General features: G+C 31.8%; 1 protein-coding gene across 1 annotated transcript; it reads left to right on the top strand.

The window, feature by feature from the left end:
* The first annotated feature begins 10,321 nt into the window (after nucleotides 1–10,321).
* LOC100813035 (uncharacterized) lies at nucleotides 10,322–17,605 on the top strand. Its single transcript, XM_006588583.4, has 15 exons — nucleotides 10,322–10,602; nucleotides 10,717–10,794; nucleotides 10,917–11,000; nucleotides 11,091–11,258; nucleotides 11,491–11,559; nucleotides 11,679–11,805; nucleotides 12,165–12,237; nucleotides 12,480–12,596; nucleotides 13,391–13,510; nucleotides 13,645–13,663; nucleotides 14,617–14,692; nucleotides 14,820–15,136; nucleotides 15,566–15,681; nucleotides 15,777–15,870; nucleotides 17,204–17,605. The coding sequence occupies exons 1-15, from the start codon at nucleotides 10,510–10,512 to the stop codon at nucleotides 17,252–17,254; spliced, it is 1,602 nt and encodes a 533-aa protein (XP_006588646.1). The 5' UTR covers nucleotides 10,322–10,509; the 3' UTR covers nucleotides 17,255–17,605.
* The last annotated feature ends 3,811 nt before the right edge of the window (nucleotides 17,606–21,416 follow it).

The following is a 21,416-nucleotide window of genomic DNA, read 5'->3' as shown; positions in this document are numbered from 1 at the left end:
AGCCTAGCTAGGTTCCTTAGCGTTGGAGAAATGCTAATTTACAATGAAAGATCGTAGAGTTGTTGCCCGTTCACATTTTTATTGTTTTTGTTTGTCCCTTTAGTTGTGACTTGTAACTCAGCCAAGTCAAAAAAATCCTGTTGCATTATATAAAAAAATAAGTATGTATATGTTCTGCGTTTCTTCTTTTGTATTTTCAAAATGGAAGTTCTATCTTCTATCAAACTTGAATTAATAATTGTGGTTGGAACAACAATTAGCTCTAAGTCTTTATTTATTTATTTTAATTTAATTATCAGACTACAAGTCCTTATTTTTGCATTTCTATTTAAATTTTGTATACACGATCAGAAGTTGTTTGTTTTTTTCTCTCATGAATTATCCCCATGCCATTTGGATGTACAACCAAAGTTGACATGAATGGTTATAGTTTTTTTTTTATACGTCAAAAAACTTTAAAAGGACAATGCATCCGAGAAAGAAAATCATCATCATGAATTCATGATTGATCCCGTATTTAGTAAGTCAATCTGCACAAAAACTAGTTTCCCTTAGAGTATGTTGCAAACAGACATTCCAGTCCAAGGAAGAAAAACTTCCAAATTGTTGTTGACCAGCTTCGAGGTCATCTTAGAATCAATTTCATAGACAATGATTGTGTAGTCGTCGTTCCATGCCTTTTGAAGACCATGAAGCATTGCAAAAAATGAGTAGGCATAAATGTTCAAATTAATAACTAGAAATATTGGAGGTTCCCAGCTAACAAATCGAGCATTCTGCTACTGCAAGGATTGATGACAAACAACCTTGATGTCCAAATGAAGGGTTTGAATTTGGCTGGTGATGTTCCACAAACTCCAGGTTCGTCGTTAAAAATAAATGCATTTCTCGCCTTCCATAAGGTCCAACAAGTCATTGTGAATAAAACTCCATTTGAAGTCTTTATATATGTTGGTCGTCGACCAGTTATGGTTGTCACACTTGTCTACCGTGGAAAGTGAGCCAAATAAAATGAAGGATATTTTATGGTAACTTAAGATTCCAGACCCAAGAAATATCCTTCATTTCCTTTGATTTCTCTTCCAATTTATTAGGTGTATTGTACATATTTCAATGTTGAATGGATGCATGCCACTTGAGAGAGAGAAGAAAAAAATCTAACCTTTTAAATAAACAACCAATGCTAAAATTACCACGTTATATGATTCAATTTTCTTAAAAAAATAATGTTTCTTGACTTTCTTTAATTGGTTTTATATGTGGATACTTTTCAAAATATTAAGTAAATATTATTTTTTTTATATGTTTATAACAACTCCCGATTCAGTTAGACCTCGTGATAAAATATAAGTAAATACAAATGTATAACTTGAGCTATATTACATATTTTCAAATGATTAGTTTATTTTAAAATTGGTATACATGACCATTAAGATAATATATATCTCTTGATTTAATAGTTGAACACTTTTTTTAGATGAATAGTTGGAGTTATGAATGTTATATTGGGTTAGTTTGTTAAAATTTTAAAAGAGTGCTTTAAAAACATTGTTTTTTAAGAAGATAATATTTCCTTCTTAAAAAACCAAAAAAAAAAAAAGTTTAGACAAATAACTAAAAAACAAAACATTGTTTATTTTATTAAAAATTTAAAACAATAAGCTTAAAACAAACGGGCCTGTTAGTGTACTTTGGTTCAGGGAAATTTTGAATGACTGAATATTTTAGTTTGTTTAACACAAGATAAATATTTAGCTTTATATAATTGAAATCCACAATAAATAAAAGTTTAAATATATACTTATATTGCAATTATAGTTCATAATTTTAAATTGAATATGTAAATTATATTTAGAATGTATAGTAAACAATTTAAATTATAATGTGTCATATAAAATAGTAAGTTGAAAGGTAGGAGTGTTCATGGCTTGCATTTAGGGCAAAGCCATTTTTTGAATTGATTGTATTTAACTATGTTGGTTTGGTTTGAGTACTTTATGCTTAACTTTTTGGAGCAATGAAGGCTACCGAGATAGCTTCGAGAGGGTGGCGGTACCTCTAGCTCAATGACGGATCTAGAAAATATCTTCCCTGGGATAAAGAAAACAGTCCATAATATTTTTACTGGCAAAAATTATATAAGCTTTTACAAAATATACGGTTTTATGATAAAAATAATAAAATACTTAAGTTTCTACAAATTTAAAAATATAAACTGAGTAAAATTAATAGTAAATTATTTTTTGTTTTATTTTTTAAAATATCTTGAGACAAAACCTATTTTTTATGGGACAAAAATAATAATTTTTTTAAAATATTCAAGTAAAAAATTTACCTAGGGGGGCATTTGCCCCCATGATTGGAACATGCATCCGTTCACATGCTCTAGCTTGAATGTGATTTTGCCTTAGTGGTGACAACTTTTGAACTTGACCTTATCATACCATGACATATCTATAACAAACGAAAAAAATGTAGAGCTTACTAGAAATATGATTTCTTTTGTTAGCCATATTTATAATAAAGGTAATATGTGTGTGGATAGGCATGTCGTTCATATTTAATTTTTTTTTTTGTGGGATTGCATTGCTACCGTTATTTATGAAGAGTTAAAATGTTATGGGATTGTGTAGATAGCCATATTTAATTATAGTCTTCTTAAATCTCTCTTCATCTTAAGTTTGGGTTCCACCTCTCCTAATCTCGTCCTTCCATTTTTTTATATTATATTTTATTTGTGTGTTCGACAAATAATAGGTAGGTACAGTGGTGACAACCTTGGGATGTGGAACTCTATTATGAGGCATTTATATGCCTTTTTGCATTGAAATGGTTTGAGTTTTGAAAATATTTTTAAGGTAAAAAATATTTTTTCCAAGTGACTTCTTTCATTAGCAATCCAAATTAAGACACATTAAACTCTAAACATGAATTTCTCTCACTTCTAATTTTCTATCATGGTTTTTGGTTTTAGAGCTTTTAGCCTGCCTGTATCAATGAAGAGAAAAAATAATAGTCACAACATTAAAATAAAGATAAATTTGACAATGATAACTGTGATTAAAACATTGATAGTGATAATGATAATAATAATTATGTATTTATATTGAATCATCAATTACTTGCTTTTATAATTAAAAATAAAATATAATTTTATGCTTTAGAAATGAGTTAAAAAAATATTTTAAAATTAAGTTAAAAATGATTTTAAATCTTTTTTTATACATCCAAAAATAAAAATAGAAACATAACTAACTCCTAATATGAATAACACCCGTGGAATCAGCCAACAGTAGATGAGAAAGCTGAGAGGGGCAGTGATTCCACGTGAAGAGGTTATCAGTATGCTTATTGTCAAGTGTTTATTTTAAATCTATTTTAGTTGTTTTGTTTAAAAATTCATATTTAAATTTCAAAGACTAAAAAACTTGCAATCATTCGTGTTATTTATATTTATTTTTATTTGTTTTTATCTTTTATAACAGTTCAATTATCTTTATATTTATAAATAAATTAATCCTCTCGAAATGAATATGCATAATTATTATTTTTTTAAAATTCTCTTTTTCTCTATTTTCCCTATTTATCTTCTGTAGAATATAGGATGAGATTTATCATAAGTCTAGATAAATAATATGCCGAAAGCAAGCGTAAAAAAGTATTCGATCAATCTAAAGGAATTTGACCTAGTGAAAACGTGTTAAGTCCGTAAGATTTGAGAATGTGCATACAATATATTCTACAGGGAGATCAGTGTCTTGATTTGTCCAAATCGTTTTAACTCTCAAGACTGTGAAATTCCCTCCACAATTTTATGTATATATAAAACATCCGATCATAGTTTATCTAGCTATCTAGGAATCAATTTTCTATAATAAAAATTATTAATAAGATTAAGTTAATTATGTATAGATAAGTTCAGTTGTTATATTTGTTTTAACATTTTAATATAGATTTTCTTGTATTAAGGATGCTTTTGATTTTATCTATATGACCCCATTTATTGTTATATCATTTTGGATTTAACATATCTATGCATCAATCTCATTTTAAATTGCAACCAAACAATTAAAACACCAGAAGGAAAACCCATAAACCCAATGAAGATGAGCTAAAACTACCAAATAACCAAAAAGGAATAAAAGGAGGAAACACAATATAAATTATTAATCACTATGATTTTCGTTTTTTTTTAAGAACTATAGTTTTCGACATAGCTTATATTTAAGAAATAAAAAATAAAAAACTTTAACTACAGACAGAATACAGAACCGAGGTTGGTTAGAGGCTGACTGGAGACCTAACGTAAGGCAACTACAGAAAGAATGTAACAGTTTTAAGATATATGTCCGTATGGTTGCAAGTTAAAATTAGAAAATTAATTAACGGGTTTTGTCAATTTCAACAACCTCTTTTGATTTTTCTTTGAATTAAAGTTACTAGGAAAATTAAAAGTTAGGTAAGAACGAGTCACACGGTTTACTTGCAACACATGGAGATCTTAAAATATAGTTATTTTGATTTTGATTCCCTATGACAGTGAAGACTGAAGAGTTAACGTGAATTTTGATTTCACCATGGACCCGTTGATATTAATTATTAAGCATATGTTCAGCAAAAATAAAAAGGACAAATCAATTTACTAGTCACGCTTTAAAAATAAATAATTACTTGCTGTTACTTTATGTTAGTTGTAACAAAAAAAAAACACTTTATATATGTTGGTAAGCGCTTATAATATTTTAGTTTAAATATGTTTTCAATTTCTTAAAATACTACTTTTAAAATTAATCTCGGTTATAATATTTTATTTCCTGAAAAATTGTTAAGGAAACATGTTTTCTTCTGATAATCGACTATAAACCTAATGTTTTAGTATATATAAAAATTATAAACAAATAAAAATTGACATATTTTTAAGAACTAAAGTTATATTTAACTTTAATTTTTCTCCATCTCAAGGTGGGGAAATTTATGCATTTTTTAGGATTAATTAAATTTCATTTTAACGTTAGAAAAAAAAATCAATAAATTACCTTCCTTAAAAAAATTTGCAGTAAAATTACATCTCATCTGCCAATGTACTTGAGAAGAATTCCAACTCAAACATAACAACTACTTTTGGAATTAAATTTTAAATCAAATAAAACCTCTCATGACATTTTATCAAGCACGCCTTTGATGATCACTTCCATAAAACTTCACTTAATAATATCTACAATTAACATATATAAAACAAAGTACTTGATGTTGAGTTTTAAATGGTTCAATTCACATTTGTATAACCGATTGAAAAATTGAACAGTAAGGTTTCGATTTTAAAGTGGATCATTTTGTAAGCTTTCTCCTACTGATAAAAAAAAAATGTGACATCTACATATCATCCACTTGTTCAAGAGGGGAAGTTAAAAAAAGAGAAAAAAACTATAATATATGTTAACTTGTCCGAATAGAATTGCACTTATGTAAGATGCTGATTTGTTTCGAGATGAGACTTTTGAAAAGTTCTTGAACTACTCAAATTTATGATTCTAAATAGCAAATAGATTGTGATGTTTCTGTGTGTGAGAAGATATTGTCATTGCAAAGTGAAAACAATATGAGGAAGACTTCGTAAACGTCCCAAACATGCACGAAAGAAAGTTCAATGTTTGAACTTTGAAGTCTGCTGTTTGGTTTTATAGTCCAGTATTTTATTTCCGACCAGGTCACGGTGTAATGATCACGTGCCTAACCTCACAAATATGAAACCTTCGTCATCGATTCCATTATAGCTATTATTGAGTATTTCATAATCTAAAGCATTTTAATGAGTCGTTGTTCAAGGCTAATTGTTTTAGTTTTGGATATAAGTCAGAATGTTATTGCATTCAAAATGTTGGGTTAAGATAAATTATAATTTATACAACTTGGGAAAGATGAACTATAAGACTGGTTGGGTGGTAAAAGAGGAGGAAGAGAGAGAAAAAGTTTTGATTATCTCATTAATAATTAAGATTAACATTTATTGATAATTTTTTTTTTTAAATGATGGGTTGAAGTAGAGCAAAATAGTGGCTACATAAGTATATTTGAACATTCTCAACCAATCTAACACTTCGCAGTTTCTTATCTCTTATACTTTGTTTTCTAACAAAAAAATATCTTTCTTTAGAAGAAAATTAGGGGGAGAGAGGATGATCCTCTAGAAAACCTTTGAAATCAAATATTGTTTATATATGTACTTAAATTTATTTTAACTAAAAAAAACAAGTGAATATTTAAAGTTATGACTTGTCAAAAAGACTCTGTTTGATTTCACTCGACCAACTTCTTAAAATTTTAACCAAAAAATTTAAGTGAGCATATTAGAAGTGCTTTTCATAAAAATATAACAGGAGATAAAAAAAATAATCGATAACATGAGCAATTAACTGTAACAATAAATATTAAACGACAAGGATTTTAAATGAACTTACTTCAATTAAAATATACTGATAGTGTATTTTTTATATTATTATCTAATCATAAAAATTATTAAATTTTATAGTAATAATTTAAAAAATTTATAAGTAGTTGATAATATATTAAAATTAAGCTCCTTTTTCTACATATTTAACACAAACTCTCCGGTGGATTTGACATAGAGAACTCACTCATAAAGTTTGGTTGACATTTTAAGCTTAAACTAGATTAATGATTTAATGAACTAGCAGTTAGAATAAACTTGCCTAGTAGAATACATCAAGATATGATGAACATAAGTTTCGTAAGCCTGGAAATGGACATGTGAGTAACAAAATTAAATATAGTTTCAAACGGACAAGTTGGAGCGGTCAAACAACTTTAAAAAGTGTTCGATTTTCTGGGGAAAAGGTTGGAACAGAAGAATATTGCTTGAGATATACATTGACAAAAGAACTTTAATAAAGTATTTTTTCATACTTAATTGATGAATAAATAATAGAAAAAAAAAACTCAAATTAATTAGTTATTAAAAGTTGGAACGATGATTGTTAGCAGTAAGTAAACAGGAAATACTAGTTATCTATGTAAGTTTAGGTAAATGAAGCCATTAGCCACTAGCCAGCCTATTAAAATAAGAGGGAGCTACTATTGGCACTATGAATAGTGCTATTTAAACTACCCACACATCAGTAGCTTTTTCATTTATTCCATAAATACCCTTCTTGTGGAAATACAATTTTGTTAAACAAGTTTACAACAAAGTCATGTTTTTCGTTGATTGAGAGTGAAAAAAATAAAAATAGTTCATATATTTTTTTGCCCCTATGTGTGTAACAGAAACATGATTCAATAATGGTAGACTATACAACAACAAAATTGTATTTTTGTTGTTTGCTCAATATCCCAAAACCAAAACAACAACCACCCATCCCAAACCCGATTACCATCCTAAATCTATTGACAACAATAACACAAATTCAAAATACATCAACAAAATCAAGAAATAATGGTGTAGGGGAATCGCTCCCGCGATGGTAGGGTTGCGCGAATGACATGGTGGTGTAAGGGAGTCGCATGTGGAGCCTCAAAGGTTGAGGTTGTGATGAATCTTGACTGGGGAAAGGTGACATTACGTGATTTGGTTGAATCTTGACAGAGAAAGGCAATGTGACGAGACTAAGAAGGGTGGCGTGACACGATTTGCGCAAATCTTGATTGGGGAAGGGTGACACAATGTGACAGTGCTTGGAGGAGGGTGACATTGCTTGGCTCGTGGGGTTAGGAGAGTTGAAAGTCATAGGGGAAGGGGAGAGGTCAGGGGGGTAGGAATTTGGACTTGTGGGAAAAAGAGACATTTCATCCTATTTGGTAGTGCCAATAGCACTATTGGTAGTGGAAATAGGTGTCCCTGAATAAGATAATGAGCAAACTTGGGCTTTGTTATTGGGTTAAGCAGGTGCTTAGCCAATTGGAGCGTAGGTTTTTCTTCCTGTACCAACACAAATTATTTTACACCCAACATAATTATTAAAATTCCAACCTTACCTTTGTTTATTTCTTATTGTTCTTTTGTTCATTATTTTTTTCTTCATACATCATTTTTAATTTTGTTTTGGTTGAGCTCCTCCTTTGTTGTTATGGTTGATTTGCTCGAGGTGCATTGTCACAGTGGTTGGTTCGCAATTCGTGGTTGTCATCGTGGTGGGCGTTCTGGTGCAACGGTGGAGGAGGTAAGTTTTTTTCATCTGTAACTTGAAGTTGGATCTGTGCAAATCCATAATAAACATACGAATTGACAATCTGTATAACCTAAACAAAATTAAAAAATTATTTTTAATGTTTTTTGTATAATTTTAGTTATATTTTTTAATTATTTGTGTAAATATTATTACATTAGATAGTTTATGCAAGTGTATAAAATATGAAAATTTATATATAAATTTTCATATATATGCTTATCAATTTTAATATAATATATTAGTATATGCAGTCAAAAAACAATAAAATTGTGTGATAGTATATATTAAAAAACATATTAATTGATATATCAGCATACGTATCTAGGGTAGAAGATTTTAAAATAAATTTCAACATGGAATTTTTTAAAATAAATATATTTATTTATAAATAATTAGAATTATATATGATGTTTTTAGGTGTCGTTAGTTTGACATTGTTTTTTTTTTAATATTTTGTTAAGATGAACAAAGATAAGTGAATATATGACAACATAATGTTTGAAGAAGTTAATATGAATGAAGACAACCGAAAAAAATCTAGTGTGTTTGAAAATATTGATTGTTCTGATGCCTTCAATACCTATCAAGTATTAATGTGATTTTATATCTTGTTAAGGTAAGTAAATGAATGTCCCTTGAAGACTAAACATGTATTATTCCTTTTGTAGGTGTTTGCTACCCGTGATGACATTTTGCATTGAGCTCGCTATGTTGCGCATGATATTGATTTTATGGTGGTGATAATGAAGTTAGACACATACTAAAAAGAGAGGAAGGACCTCATATATTTTAATTGGTTATAAGAGGAGTAAAAAATATAAAGCATACAAGAAGGATTTAGTACGAACAGTGACTAACATTGGAAAATGTGGGTGTCCCTGCGAGCGAAACTAGTGTTGGGAGGTGGATGAATGGTGAAGTTAATATGTGAGATTTATAATCATGCATTGGCAAAGTCATTTGTTTGATATCCATATGTTAGTCGATTGGCTGAGAATGAAAATATTATTATTGGTGATATGACAAAGTCAATGATCAAACCAAAGAATATTCTTCTCGCTTTGAAGGAGCACAATGACAACATTTGTACAACAATGAGACAAGTATACAATGCAAGATATGCATATTGTTCTTCTATAAGAGACAATAATAGTGAAATGTAACAATTAATTAAGCTTCTTGAATGCGATCAGTATATTTATTGGTATAGACTGAAGGATGAAGATGTCGTACGTGATATATTTTGGAGTCGTCCAGATGTAGTAAAATTAACCAATGTTTGTAATTTAACATTTTTCATAGATAGTACCTACAAAACAAACAGATACAAGTTGTCTTTACTTGACATTGTTGGTGTGATACCTACTGGGATGACATTTTCAGTTGCATTTGCCTATTTGGAAGGAGAACATATAAACAATGTTGTTTGGGCTCTAAAACGATTTTGAGGTATTTTTCTGAGACGTGATGTAATTCTTGAAGTTATTGTTATCGGTAGAGATTTAACATTGATGAATGCAGTGAAAACTATTTTTCCTGAGACAACCAACTTATTGTGTCGGTTTTCACATTGATAAAAATGTGAAGACAAAATATAAAATCCTTATGGGTCAAAAAATGCATAGGATTATGTCGTGAAAGCATGAGAGAGTCTTGTGAATTGTCCTTCTGAGTAAGAGTTCGAAGATTGTCTTATGAAATTTGAAATTTATCACAACGATTATGGTAAAAAAAAGGTCATACAGATTCTCATTTTGCATGTTTGTAGTAAACGAAGTTTGAAAATAAAAACTCACCGTCGCAACACAACGCTGCTCATGACGACGAAGAGGACGAGACTCACAGAGGAGGAGAACAAACCTGCTGGAGGAGGAGAGACACGAGGAGGAAGCACGAAGGAGTAAGCACGAAGGAGGAGAAGAGGCACGACAACAAGAGGCAAAAATGTGGGGGGTACACGGTAGTTGGTGTGTGTCAACTTTTAAGTGAAGGACGAAATTGGAATTACACAACTAATGTTGGGTGTAGAAGAAAAGTTAACGGTGCAGGAAGAATATCCTTGGAGCGTAACCTTCGAACCCGGACCAGAGTAGCCCACGGGCTTCTGAAAGCATCCCCGAAAAGAAAAATAGCACCTACTGGGCGCGGTCATTGGTGACACACAATCAGCACTAGCAAGTAGCAAGTTCGATTTTCACTTTCTGGAATCTGAAAAGTGGAACATTCAATTCAATCCTAGCTAGCCATCTGCTTCAAAGTTTAAATTCTAAGAAACAAGTAAACCTTAGAAGTTAGAAGAAGAAGAGGTTTTGAATTTAAAGAGATGGAATCGTCGTCCATTGGAATCCGAAGATATGAAGAGCTTCCAACGGTTAAAGACTTCGAGTCTCTGATTGAACCTGCAAACGTTCCCGCTGTATGTAAACAGCAACACTCTCTGCTCCTTCTCTTTATCACGCAGATGCAATTTATTTATTATTTAGTATAATTAATAATTTATTAATTTGTGATTTTTTTTCAAACCGAAAAGGTTTTTCGCGGGTGCACCAAAAGTTGGAATGCCTTCTCCCAATGGAATCCATCCAACGGTGGCCTCGACTACTTGCGGGTTTCTCTTGACTTGACTCATTTTCTCTTCTTTGCTTTGTTCATTTCGTTGTTTATATTTGATTGAAATAAGTTAACTAGTTGTTGAACATTTTCATTTGCTGCCATGTGTTTGAAACCTAGGCACGTGTGGGCTATTGCACGGTGGAGGCTATGGTATCTCAATCTGCACCCGTTTTTTATGGTGATCTTGGAGGCCACCAAAGGGTATTATTCTTGTTATTTATTTTGGTTTCTCTATGTTTTTTTTTATATGAATATGAAATTGAATTAATCTTTGTTTTCCTTTCCTTGCAGGTTCCTCTTCCATTTTCTACCTTCCTTGATTTTTGTAAGAAGCGGATGCAGATGCAAAGTAAGCACCAACAAGGCCTTGATCAGTGTCCTGCCTCACAAACTCATGATGACACAGAACATGCTTATTTGGCCTTGGAAGATGCTCCTGAACAAATTTATTTAGCACAGGTTGAACATCCAACACCTATGAGATTATCGATACCTTTGTGAATTGGCTTATGAAAGGATTTTTTTAATTGTTATTTTTAATGAAAATAGTATTTTTTTTTATTATTTTTGGTGAAAATATTGTTACTGTCATCTTTATGTTTGTCCTGCCCCTAAATTTCATTTGCTTGTTTATTTCATAGTGTAATGGCGGAATGTTTTTAAAATGAATTTTGGTGACATGTACTTTTAGGTGTCAATTATGAACAGTGATCGTCAGGAAAATGTTCAATTAGAAACCCTGAGGGAAGACATTCAGACGGTTAGTGAATTTATCCCTGCTACTTGGTTTTGTAGTCTATAGCTCTGCATAGTAAATTGTTCTCTGCAATAGGATTTTTTATTCATAAATTTCTGATTTAAGATTCTTGTTTTCTGCAGCCTCCGATTTTGGTGTCAAAAGAATTATCTTCTATAAACTTGTGGATGAACAATGCCCAAGCTAGATCAAGTACACACTATGATCCACACCACAATCTTCTGTGCATAGTTTCTGGCTGCAAACAAGGTATATGTCTTCTTCTTCTTAATGTATCATATGACCTCCCAGCGTGACTATATTTTTCCCTCTGAAGTGATGGAGATGCTACTATTCAGGATATGATCAGTTACATATGAAATTTCAGTATATTGTTATGGCTTGCTGATGTTTTAATGTCTAAAGTAATGTGACAATAAATAATGTATAGCTCCCAATAGAGTTTTGGAACTTTATTTGCTTCTCCTTCTAAGTGTTCTTTTATGATTTTGGTGAAAATCGTTTCCAGGTTTTTCAATTACTTACTGTAAAGAGTCTTCCCAACCTTGTCCTTTCACTCATTTCAATCCCCTTTACAACGTTCTCTAACTTAGCCAAATTCTTTGCAGTTGTTTTGTGGCCTCCTTCTGCTAGTCCCTCACTCTATCCAATGCCTATATATGGGGAGGCTTCTAATCACAGGTATTCTTAATAACAACATTGAGAGAAAAGACAGCACACATAGAGAATTTCTGTGATGCACTCTGTGATTGTTAGGCTCCCTATGTCTGCATTGTTGTGTTAAATAGGTTGTTGTACACTTGTACTCGTATGAGACTAATACAACTCTTACATGTCTGGTCCATAATACACAACTCACTAATGCATCATTATATTCTAACAGTTCTTTTTGTTGTTTTTCCCTGATAAAATTCATGTGGCAGTTCTGTTACTTTAGAAAATCCTGATTACTCAATTTATCCAAGGGCAGAATGCTCAATGGAGTTTGCGCAAAAGGCTGTTCTTCAGGCAGGCGATGCACTTTTCATTCCTGAAGGCTGGTAAGGTCTTAAATTCAACAATATCTCGATGATTAGCCTTTCAGTGTCTGGGTAGATTATTCCTCAGCTGAGTTAGGGAAAAATGTGTCAGGCTGGTTGGGTTGGACAGTGAAACTTGGGTGTTGCATGACAATAGTATAACTTGTCCAATATTTTTTGGCACTCTATGATAGATGTCTGTCCGGAACTTTCATTGTTCACACTAAGTTTTGTATGTTTGCTGCCAATGCTGATCAGAATGTCAAAACAAACATCTGAATACACCTAAAAAAGAATTTATACATATTTAATTTGAGATTTTGAGGTTTTCGATGAAGGTGATTAATCTGTTAATTGTTTCATGCTTGTCAAATTACTAATGTAGGTGTGTAATGTGTTTTGTCTTCAATTTATATTTGTGTGTCTATGCACATTTGTGAGTTGCTTGTATCCATTTATGCAGCCTTACAGGCCAAATGAATCTTCACTCACCTACAATTTCTAACCACTCACTCATTTCTCTTCTATATCTTTGTGTTGCATCATATTTGCCTCAATTTCAGGACTGTGCTCATTATTATTTATGGTTGGAATGGTTACATTTGAAAGTGCACGGTTTGAAAAGATGTAACCTTGTCTGATCTGATTTCCATCATTTTATTCATTGGGATAAAACACTTGGCTAAAGGTTCTTGTGCCATGAGAGTATAAATCTTTCCTGAAGGATGAAAAGCTTGAACGTATACTAAATGCGGTTAAAAATTCTGTTTGTCTGATACTTATACATTAGTTTCATTAATGTTTTTTTGCTGTAGGTTCCATCAGGTAGATAGTGATGATTTTACCATTGCAATTAACTTTTGGTGGAGATCCAACATGATGTCTTGCATGTTGGAACACATGGATGCTTATTATTTGCGCAGAATATTGAGGAGGTATTGGTGATGATGTAGTTTATTGTTCAAAATTTGCTGCGGAATAAATGCTTATGTGATATACTGACTTTTGAATGTTATTATTTGTCTTGTCAAATATAATTCACCTGTTGATCGGATGGATGCATGTGAAGATTGATTGACAAAGAAATGGTATGTGCCTGCTTAAATTGTATGCCATTTACTGGAGAAATTCTAATAAAGTCTACACCCTACATTCTTTATTCTTTTTCATTTATTGGGCACTTGGGATTGGAGAATGTGTAAAGCTAAAAATTGATACTTTAGTTTTACTATTTTGTTAACTTTTGACCACACCTACATATGTATATATGTAAATTGTTCCCCTTTCCAAAATTCTTCAGATGTCTTGCTTCTTGAAGTGTTATTCTTTGCCTGCCTTTTTCTACGCAGAGAATCACTTGCTGGCGTAAAATTTTCAGATTGTTCCTGATATGACCTTTGCCCAATGGTGAAGTGGATCATGTTTTGGGTATGAGCCCATATAAGCCATCCACTTAGAAAGTATGTTCTAGAAGAAAGAAAAAGGCTGAGTGGGATGGAAGTGACTTAGTGATGTAGCTAATGAGAGGAGAGGGATTGGTTGGTGAGTAACAGTTTATAGGGAGCATACTTGGATAGTGGTGGGGGCTGGGGAGGATATAAGTAGTTATTTTCCTGTTGGAGTGAGTAGGTTATCTTCCTGTAGGAGCTTATGCTCTGGGTATTTCTGAGGCTTCTTGATTGCAAGAGTTCTAGAAGTTAATTTCCTTATTAATCAATAATATTCTGTCCCTATCATTCTATCTGGTCTATGATTAAATAGTTATTTGTCATTGAATTGCTATTTATGGAAAAATTTTAAAGCTAAGATTGAGGAGTAACAATTGTTGGAGTAGTGATCACAAATCTCATGAGCATCTGTCATTTTACCTCTTAATTTTGTTCACAAGTTTGGAGAAGGGAATTGCTATCTGTTTTTCTCTAACCTGACAAAGTTCATTATAAAGTTAAATCATCTGGTTATTAATGATTTTTGCCTTTCTCTTCATTAATTCAAAGTTATTGTAGTGGACTTGTGACATTTATTTTTCAATATAGGACAGGACCAACTACTGCTTAAGTTGGGGATGGGGAAAACTAGGATGTGTGTATGTAAGCTGCCTAATAATGGACAAGCAGGTAAGTAAATTATACGATGGCTCTGATGAAGTTTGTTTGATGATTGTGTCCTTACAAGAAAAATAAATTTCCAGCTTATCTGTTTGCCAGTGGCTGTCTTAACTGGTCTTGATAATCTGATATTCAGATCACGCCAATGAAAATTATGGTCAGATGTTGAAAGGGATGGATTTAAAAGAGAAAAATCTTGAAGAGAGGAACACATTGCTAGAATTAGAACCTGCTGCAGCCCAGGTGCTTCATGAACTTGTGTCTTTGGTTCACAACAGTGTTAGTTCCACCCAGGATGGGCAATCACTATCAACTTCTATAAATGATTATGAGCTTGCTGGGAATGATAAACATGAGAAAATAGTGACTTCTGACTTGAAAGATGATCCACTTGCTAAAATTCTCTGGGACGTTGAACCACAAACTCTCCAATGTGTTTTTCTTGCTATGGCAGTGAGTTTTTTATTCACCTACCAACCTTGGAAATGTCAAAGAAGTTTGATATTCTTTATGCACTTGGTACTTTGAACTGTTGCTTCATTATGGTTAGACAAAGTTATGGTGGGCATAAGGTGTTATTATTATTTGGTCATATCAATGGATTCCTTCCTTTCTAGTTGACAAACATGTTTGGATTGAGATTTTGTTTATCATAATAGTATAGGGGCATTATGGACACTTTCAGTTTTATATATTGTGCTTTCCATAGTTTTTCTAATTATCAATCATATTGGAGCTGTTGTTACTTCTGCAACTTGAATTATATACTAATCTTGTTTTTATCCATAGTGTTAGCTATTTGTTTGATTTGATCATTTAGGCTGTGTGTGTGCGCGTATATATGTATGTTTTGAAGCATGTTAGATTGTTTACTATTTTCAGCATAACTTCCCAAGAACTTTAGAGGCTCTTGTACTGCATGTGCTTTCACCAGTGGGGGCCGAAGTCCTCACTCGGAAATTCGATGAAATGGATCAACAAACTCTTGAGGAAGATCGGTACTTACTCTTGTGCAATATCTTCACAAGTATTTCATGTAATTGCTTGTCTAGAAGATAACAACCAGTTTTCTTGACCATCTCTGTAACTATAGGAATAGATTCTACGAGGTTTTCTACAGTGCATTTGATGACCAATCTGCAGCAATGAATTCAATTCTAAAAGGGAAAGAGGTGTTCACAGAACAGGTAATTGCTTAGCTGTGCTCTAACTTTATTGTGTGGAATTTAATTTTCTGTATTTATCTTAGTATTGTTTTTTTTGAAAAATTTAGTTCTATATTTAGCTACTGTTGCTTGTTGCGAGTTTCAACATTTCTAAGATGATTTTTCATTCATTAGAACTTTTGCCAGTAAGCTAGTCAAACAATTGTATTTCCATACCCTCTCTTGAAACCATGAACCATCTAAAAGCTTACTGAGAAATTGCATCTTTGTCCCCATGGTTCATATAATGTTGACTTGGGTGAAAGAAAGTGAACAATTGTTGATTACTCATCTCTTTTTAGTTTTTTCACTTAGTTCAATGTTACTCCATATTGTTTCCATTGCTACTGCTTTAAATGCCTAGCAAATAGCAATGCTGATGTCATGATAAAAATTTTCACATGCCTTGGATATTTGATCATCCCCTCCCATTTATGGTGACCTCTTGAATAATGTACCGGAGTTTGGACACATTGTTGTGTATTACCATTACATTATATTTAATGTTTTCTTTGGTGGTTCATCATATGACAAAGCTATTTGATTGTTGCAATCTGGGGCTAGACTTATGACTTTTCTTGGATGGAGTAGTGCTAGGATCTCTGAGGTTATTCTCATTCCAGTTACAACTGCTACCAATCTAACCTTGAAAATAATTGGGCATGATAGAGAGGTTGCAAATCATGCCTGTCATCTGTGCCATAACTATTTGGCAATAATTGAGTTATTCCAAGCTTAATAATCAGTATGCATTTCATGCCATATTTTTGCTATTCTAACTTTGTTTCCTGCATTTGGTGCTTTATCACATCCCTTAATATTTTTATATGCTTTCCTTTAACATTAATAACATTCTTTATATTATGTGTATGTCATATTCAATTTGGATAACTGATGATTTTTTTACCAAAGAAACTGTTTTTTATTTCTCAGAATCAATTGATTTTGACAATTTTGACTGTCTTGTTCTGTATTTTTTTGCTCGAGAGTGACAGATTTCCTAAATATACTTTGATGGTGGCATCTTTCTCTTTTCAATAGTCTCTATCCTCATCATTGTTCCTGTGCATGAGTCTCTAGCATTGGTTGCACTGCATGTGCATTGAGACTTTAGTTTCACTTTCATATATGATAGAAAATACATAATTGCGTTAAGAGATTTTTGCTGCTCAGACAAATACATAGTCATTTAATTAAACTAATCAAAACAAATTTTATTAAATGATGAACAACTCAAGGAAATATATGCATAATTTTGAAGCCCGTGGAATTTATTCATTTTGTTTCATTTATTTTCTTTAATTGTATGGCGCAGGCATTTAAAAATGTATTGGATAAATTTGTGGGAGTGAATCTGGAAAGCTGAAAGCTGGGTGTTAGAAGAAATGCTAAAAGCAGTAAACTTCATGGATGAATTGGCCTCACCGGTACCTCCAAAGAGTGAATTGATGCATATTTGAAACTGGAGCTTTTCTTTGTCTGGGTCTGTAGATGCCAAATGAAGTGAAACCTTATGGATGAATTGGCCCCACAGGTACCTCCAAAGATTAAACTGATGCATATTGGAGACTGAAGCTGTTCTTCGTCTGTGCCTGTACTTCTATTTGTCAGTTTACAGTTCAGAAGACGATTATCACTGATTTGAACTGTATTCAGGGCTGTATATACAAGTAACATCAGTTGTATACTGCTATGTGATTAATACGTTGAATTAGCATACCGAAAATCTATTGGGTTGATTCTTTGACCCCACCATTCATGTTTTTCCATAAATTAAAGACTTCTACTTGCCAAACCAGTGTACACAACCAAAATGATGTTCCTTATTTGTGTTGTTTCTACCTGAAAGTCTTCATGTATCACCTGGCTTATATGGGTGAAAAAAAGACGTAATCTTGATTTGAAACAAGTACAGCTCAAAGAGCTGGTTTAGAAGCCTTAGCTGGACAAATTATGATTCATCTCTGCAGCATTGTTCTTTTCCCATTGCTTAGATTAATTTATAAACAGAAATATTAGTAAAATATTTTGTAAAGAGTTTAATACACTTTTTATTAGTTTATTACCTAAAGGAAAATGTTAATTAATACGGAAACATTTTCATAAATCTGTAATCCGTTAAAAGCTTATTATAGTAATTAGTGTAATTCATACAAAGAAAGGAGATTCGAAAAATATAGCATTGTTATCTAAATTACCAATTTAAAGATGACTTTATTAGGTAGCTTAATTGACTTCTTAAATAATACTAGCATTTTTTATATGAAAAAAATGGAACAGCTATTAAAAACGTATGTGCTCTGTATAATCGAGTTAGAAGTTTAATTATGGAGGTCTAGTGAAAGTAATATTCGAAGTAGGTAGACAAAGAATGTCACCGTCCAAGCTAGTGAGTGTTATGTTATCTAAGAATAGCACGAAAAAGAAAGTTGAGGTAATTATTAGCACTGTGGCGAAGAAAAAGATGAAAAAAAGAAGGGATGTTGAGATGAGATTCCGTGGTGGAAGATGACATATGCAAGTATGTGAAATGTTGAGAGATAAAGAGGAGGGAATAGAAGATGCTTTTGGTTTTTCTCCTTTTACTGCACAGAGGGACATGAAAAGAGGGAGTGTCTTTAAGTAGGCAAATGGGATGAATTGTACCTTAACCCTGCAACTAGTGAATATACTTTCTAAAAGCTTGGATATACCATAACACCCACACCTAAATAAACCATAAAACCGACACCACCTCCTTTTGTTAATCCCCATGTTCTTTTCCCTTCCGTGCTCTTGCAGTGAAATTTACTGAGTTTTAGTGACTAGGAACTTTCTTCATTCCTTTTGTTAGCTTGTATATATGCTCACCATGGAACGTGTGTCAAATTATAATATCATAATATTAACTATAGATTACTTACGGTATAGATAGCCAAAAGAATAACTAGTTAGCACACAACGGGAATCCTTTACTTTGGATCAGAAATTTCAAAGAATTCAAAATGTTTAAAATTTAAATTGTTTTGATTTTAATTTTTTTTTATTTTTCAAATGTTTTGTTTGAATAAATCAATTTAAATTTTTTTAATTTTAAATTCTTTGTTTGGATAAGACAATTTAATTTTCTTCATATGTAAAATTTTAATTTTATATTTTAAATATATAAAATTTTAATATTAAACTTTATAGAAAACAAACACAATCTAATTTTGAAATATTAATTAAAAATATTTTCAATTTTTAATAATTTAAAAATATAAAATATTGATAATTTTAACTAGTGTTATTTTGCCTGATCACAACCAATGATGTTTTTAAATTGACATCAACCAAGACTATTTTTTGGTTAACATCAAATATGGTATTTTTTTTGTCAAAGTATGCTGAGAATATTTGTCAACTGATGTCAGTCGGGGACTATTTTTCGGCTAACATTGGTTGAGTCTATTTTTAGCTGATGTTGGCTAGGTTTTTCTTTATCAACGCTGGTTAGGGTTTGTTTGGCCGCACCAGCTAGGTTGACCAAAACTATTTTTAGCCAACATCGGCCTAAAAAATCCTAACAGGCGTTGACAAAAAAATTATCCAACATCAACTAAAATATAGCTTGGTCGATGTCGACTAATAAAACCTACCAGATGTCGGCCAAAAAATCTTTAGTCGAAATTAGCTAAAAAATAGCCCTGACTAATGTCAGACAAAAAATCCTACCCAACATCGGCTATAAAATAGTCTTAGCTGATGTTGACTAAAAAATAGTTTGGACTGATATTGACCAAAAAAACTCTAGTGAATATCGACTGTAAGAACCTAATCGATGTCGGCTAAAAATAGTCATGCCCGATGTCGGTCAAAAATACCTAGTTGGTGTTAGTAGAAAAAATCATAGCCAACATCAACCAAAAAACCTAGCTAATATGGCTAAGAAATAACTCTGGTTGATGTCAGTCAAAAAAACCTAGTTGATGTCAGCAAAAAAAAATCCAATGTCGGCTACGAAAATCTAGTTGACATCAGCCAAAACACCCTAGCTAATATTGGCTAAAAAATAATTTTGGTTGATATTGGTTGGAAAAACCTAGTTGACGTTGGTTGAAAAACCCTAGCAGGTGTCTACTCAAAAGTTAGCCATGACTGACGTTGGCCAAAAAAATCTAGCCAACGTCGACCAAAAAATCATTGGTCAACATCAACTGAAAAAACCTGGATGACAACGGCAAAAAAAATTCTTGGTCGACGTCAACAAAAAATTCCCATGAGTGAGAAAATAACCCTAACCAACATCATCTAAAAAAAATTTTAGCTAACATCGGCAAAAAATAGCTTTGGTTGACATCATACCAAAAAATTCTGACCGAAAAAACCTCGGACAACGTTAGTGAAAAACAACTTATGTCGATGTTGGCTATAAAAACTTTGGTCACCCGTAGTTACGAGTGTTTAATGAGAAAAAGTCGCGAGCAAGAACGTGAGTTAGAATGAACATCTTCGAAAAAAGAATTTCAAATTCTTTATTTTTTGAGAGAATTTGAAATCACATTGTTTTAGTCAATCAAAATGATTCATAAAAATACTAAAAATTAAATCTCCTTTCAAATATTTTATCCAAACAAATTATTTTATCATGAATCCTTTTAAATTCCTTGAAAAAATGAATTCTTCATGTAGCAGAAGAATTCAAGCAAATGAATCATAGTTTCTTATAGAAGAGTTGTTGCTTACATAAGCTATTATATAATAATACAAGTAAGGTTGCCTTAAAAAAAAAATTCTAAGTCAAAATAACGGTTTCTATGCGAGTGGAGAGATAAAATGAGACTCACTAAGAGCTCAAGTATGATATTGCCATTGGAATGAAAATTAATGAATGTTTTTAAATTTTATGTGACACTAAAGTACCTATATTAAAAGAAAATCGAGAATCCAAAATTGAATTCTTGCATTGGCGATATACTTAGAATAAAAAATGCAAATTGTAAAGTGTGTGTGCGTATATCAAACAAATTAAATAATTATAATTATATATATATGTTACTTTTAAAATATATTTTTCATTTTAAAAGAGAGAAATCCTTTTTGAAAAATTATGAACAACCAATTTCTAAACTTCTTTTCTTTGTATACGCGGGGATTTATCAGTTATCATGTTTGGTCGTGTTTAGAATCATAGTTAAACTAAATTAAAGTTGACAAATTGATGGTTCATGCAAAAGCATGATAAATATTTAGAGTACACATTTCTTAGCTGATGTTGAATTGCATTTGTGGATATAGCCAACCAAAGCCTACGGTTTGTGTGCGGCACAAAAGTTGATAAAGGATAGACTGAAAAGAAGGCCAAGTATTGCAATTCAAACTTTCAAGGGTGCATCAAGCATTTTTTTCATAACCGTTGACATTTTTTTTTTTCCTTTTCTCTTTTCCTTTATTTTCTGTATGCTCTTCTTTTTCTCTTTTCCTTTTAATTGATTACCACCTACATGTTCCGGACCACCATAACACTCTGCACAAATATACATACACCGTAAGTTTATTTTTCCTTTTCA

This window comes from Glycine max, chromosome 10 (genome assembly GCF_000004515.6).
Source record: "Glycine max cultivar Williams 82 chromosome 10, Glycine_max_v4.0, whole genome shotgun sequence".
In the NCBI taxonomy this organism is placed as follows: domain Eukaryota; kingdom Viridiplantae; phylum Streptophyta; class Magnoliopsida; order Fabales; family Fabaceae; genus Glycine; species Glycine max.
This window is presented reverse-complemented; position numbering and strand designations above follow the sequence as displayed.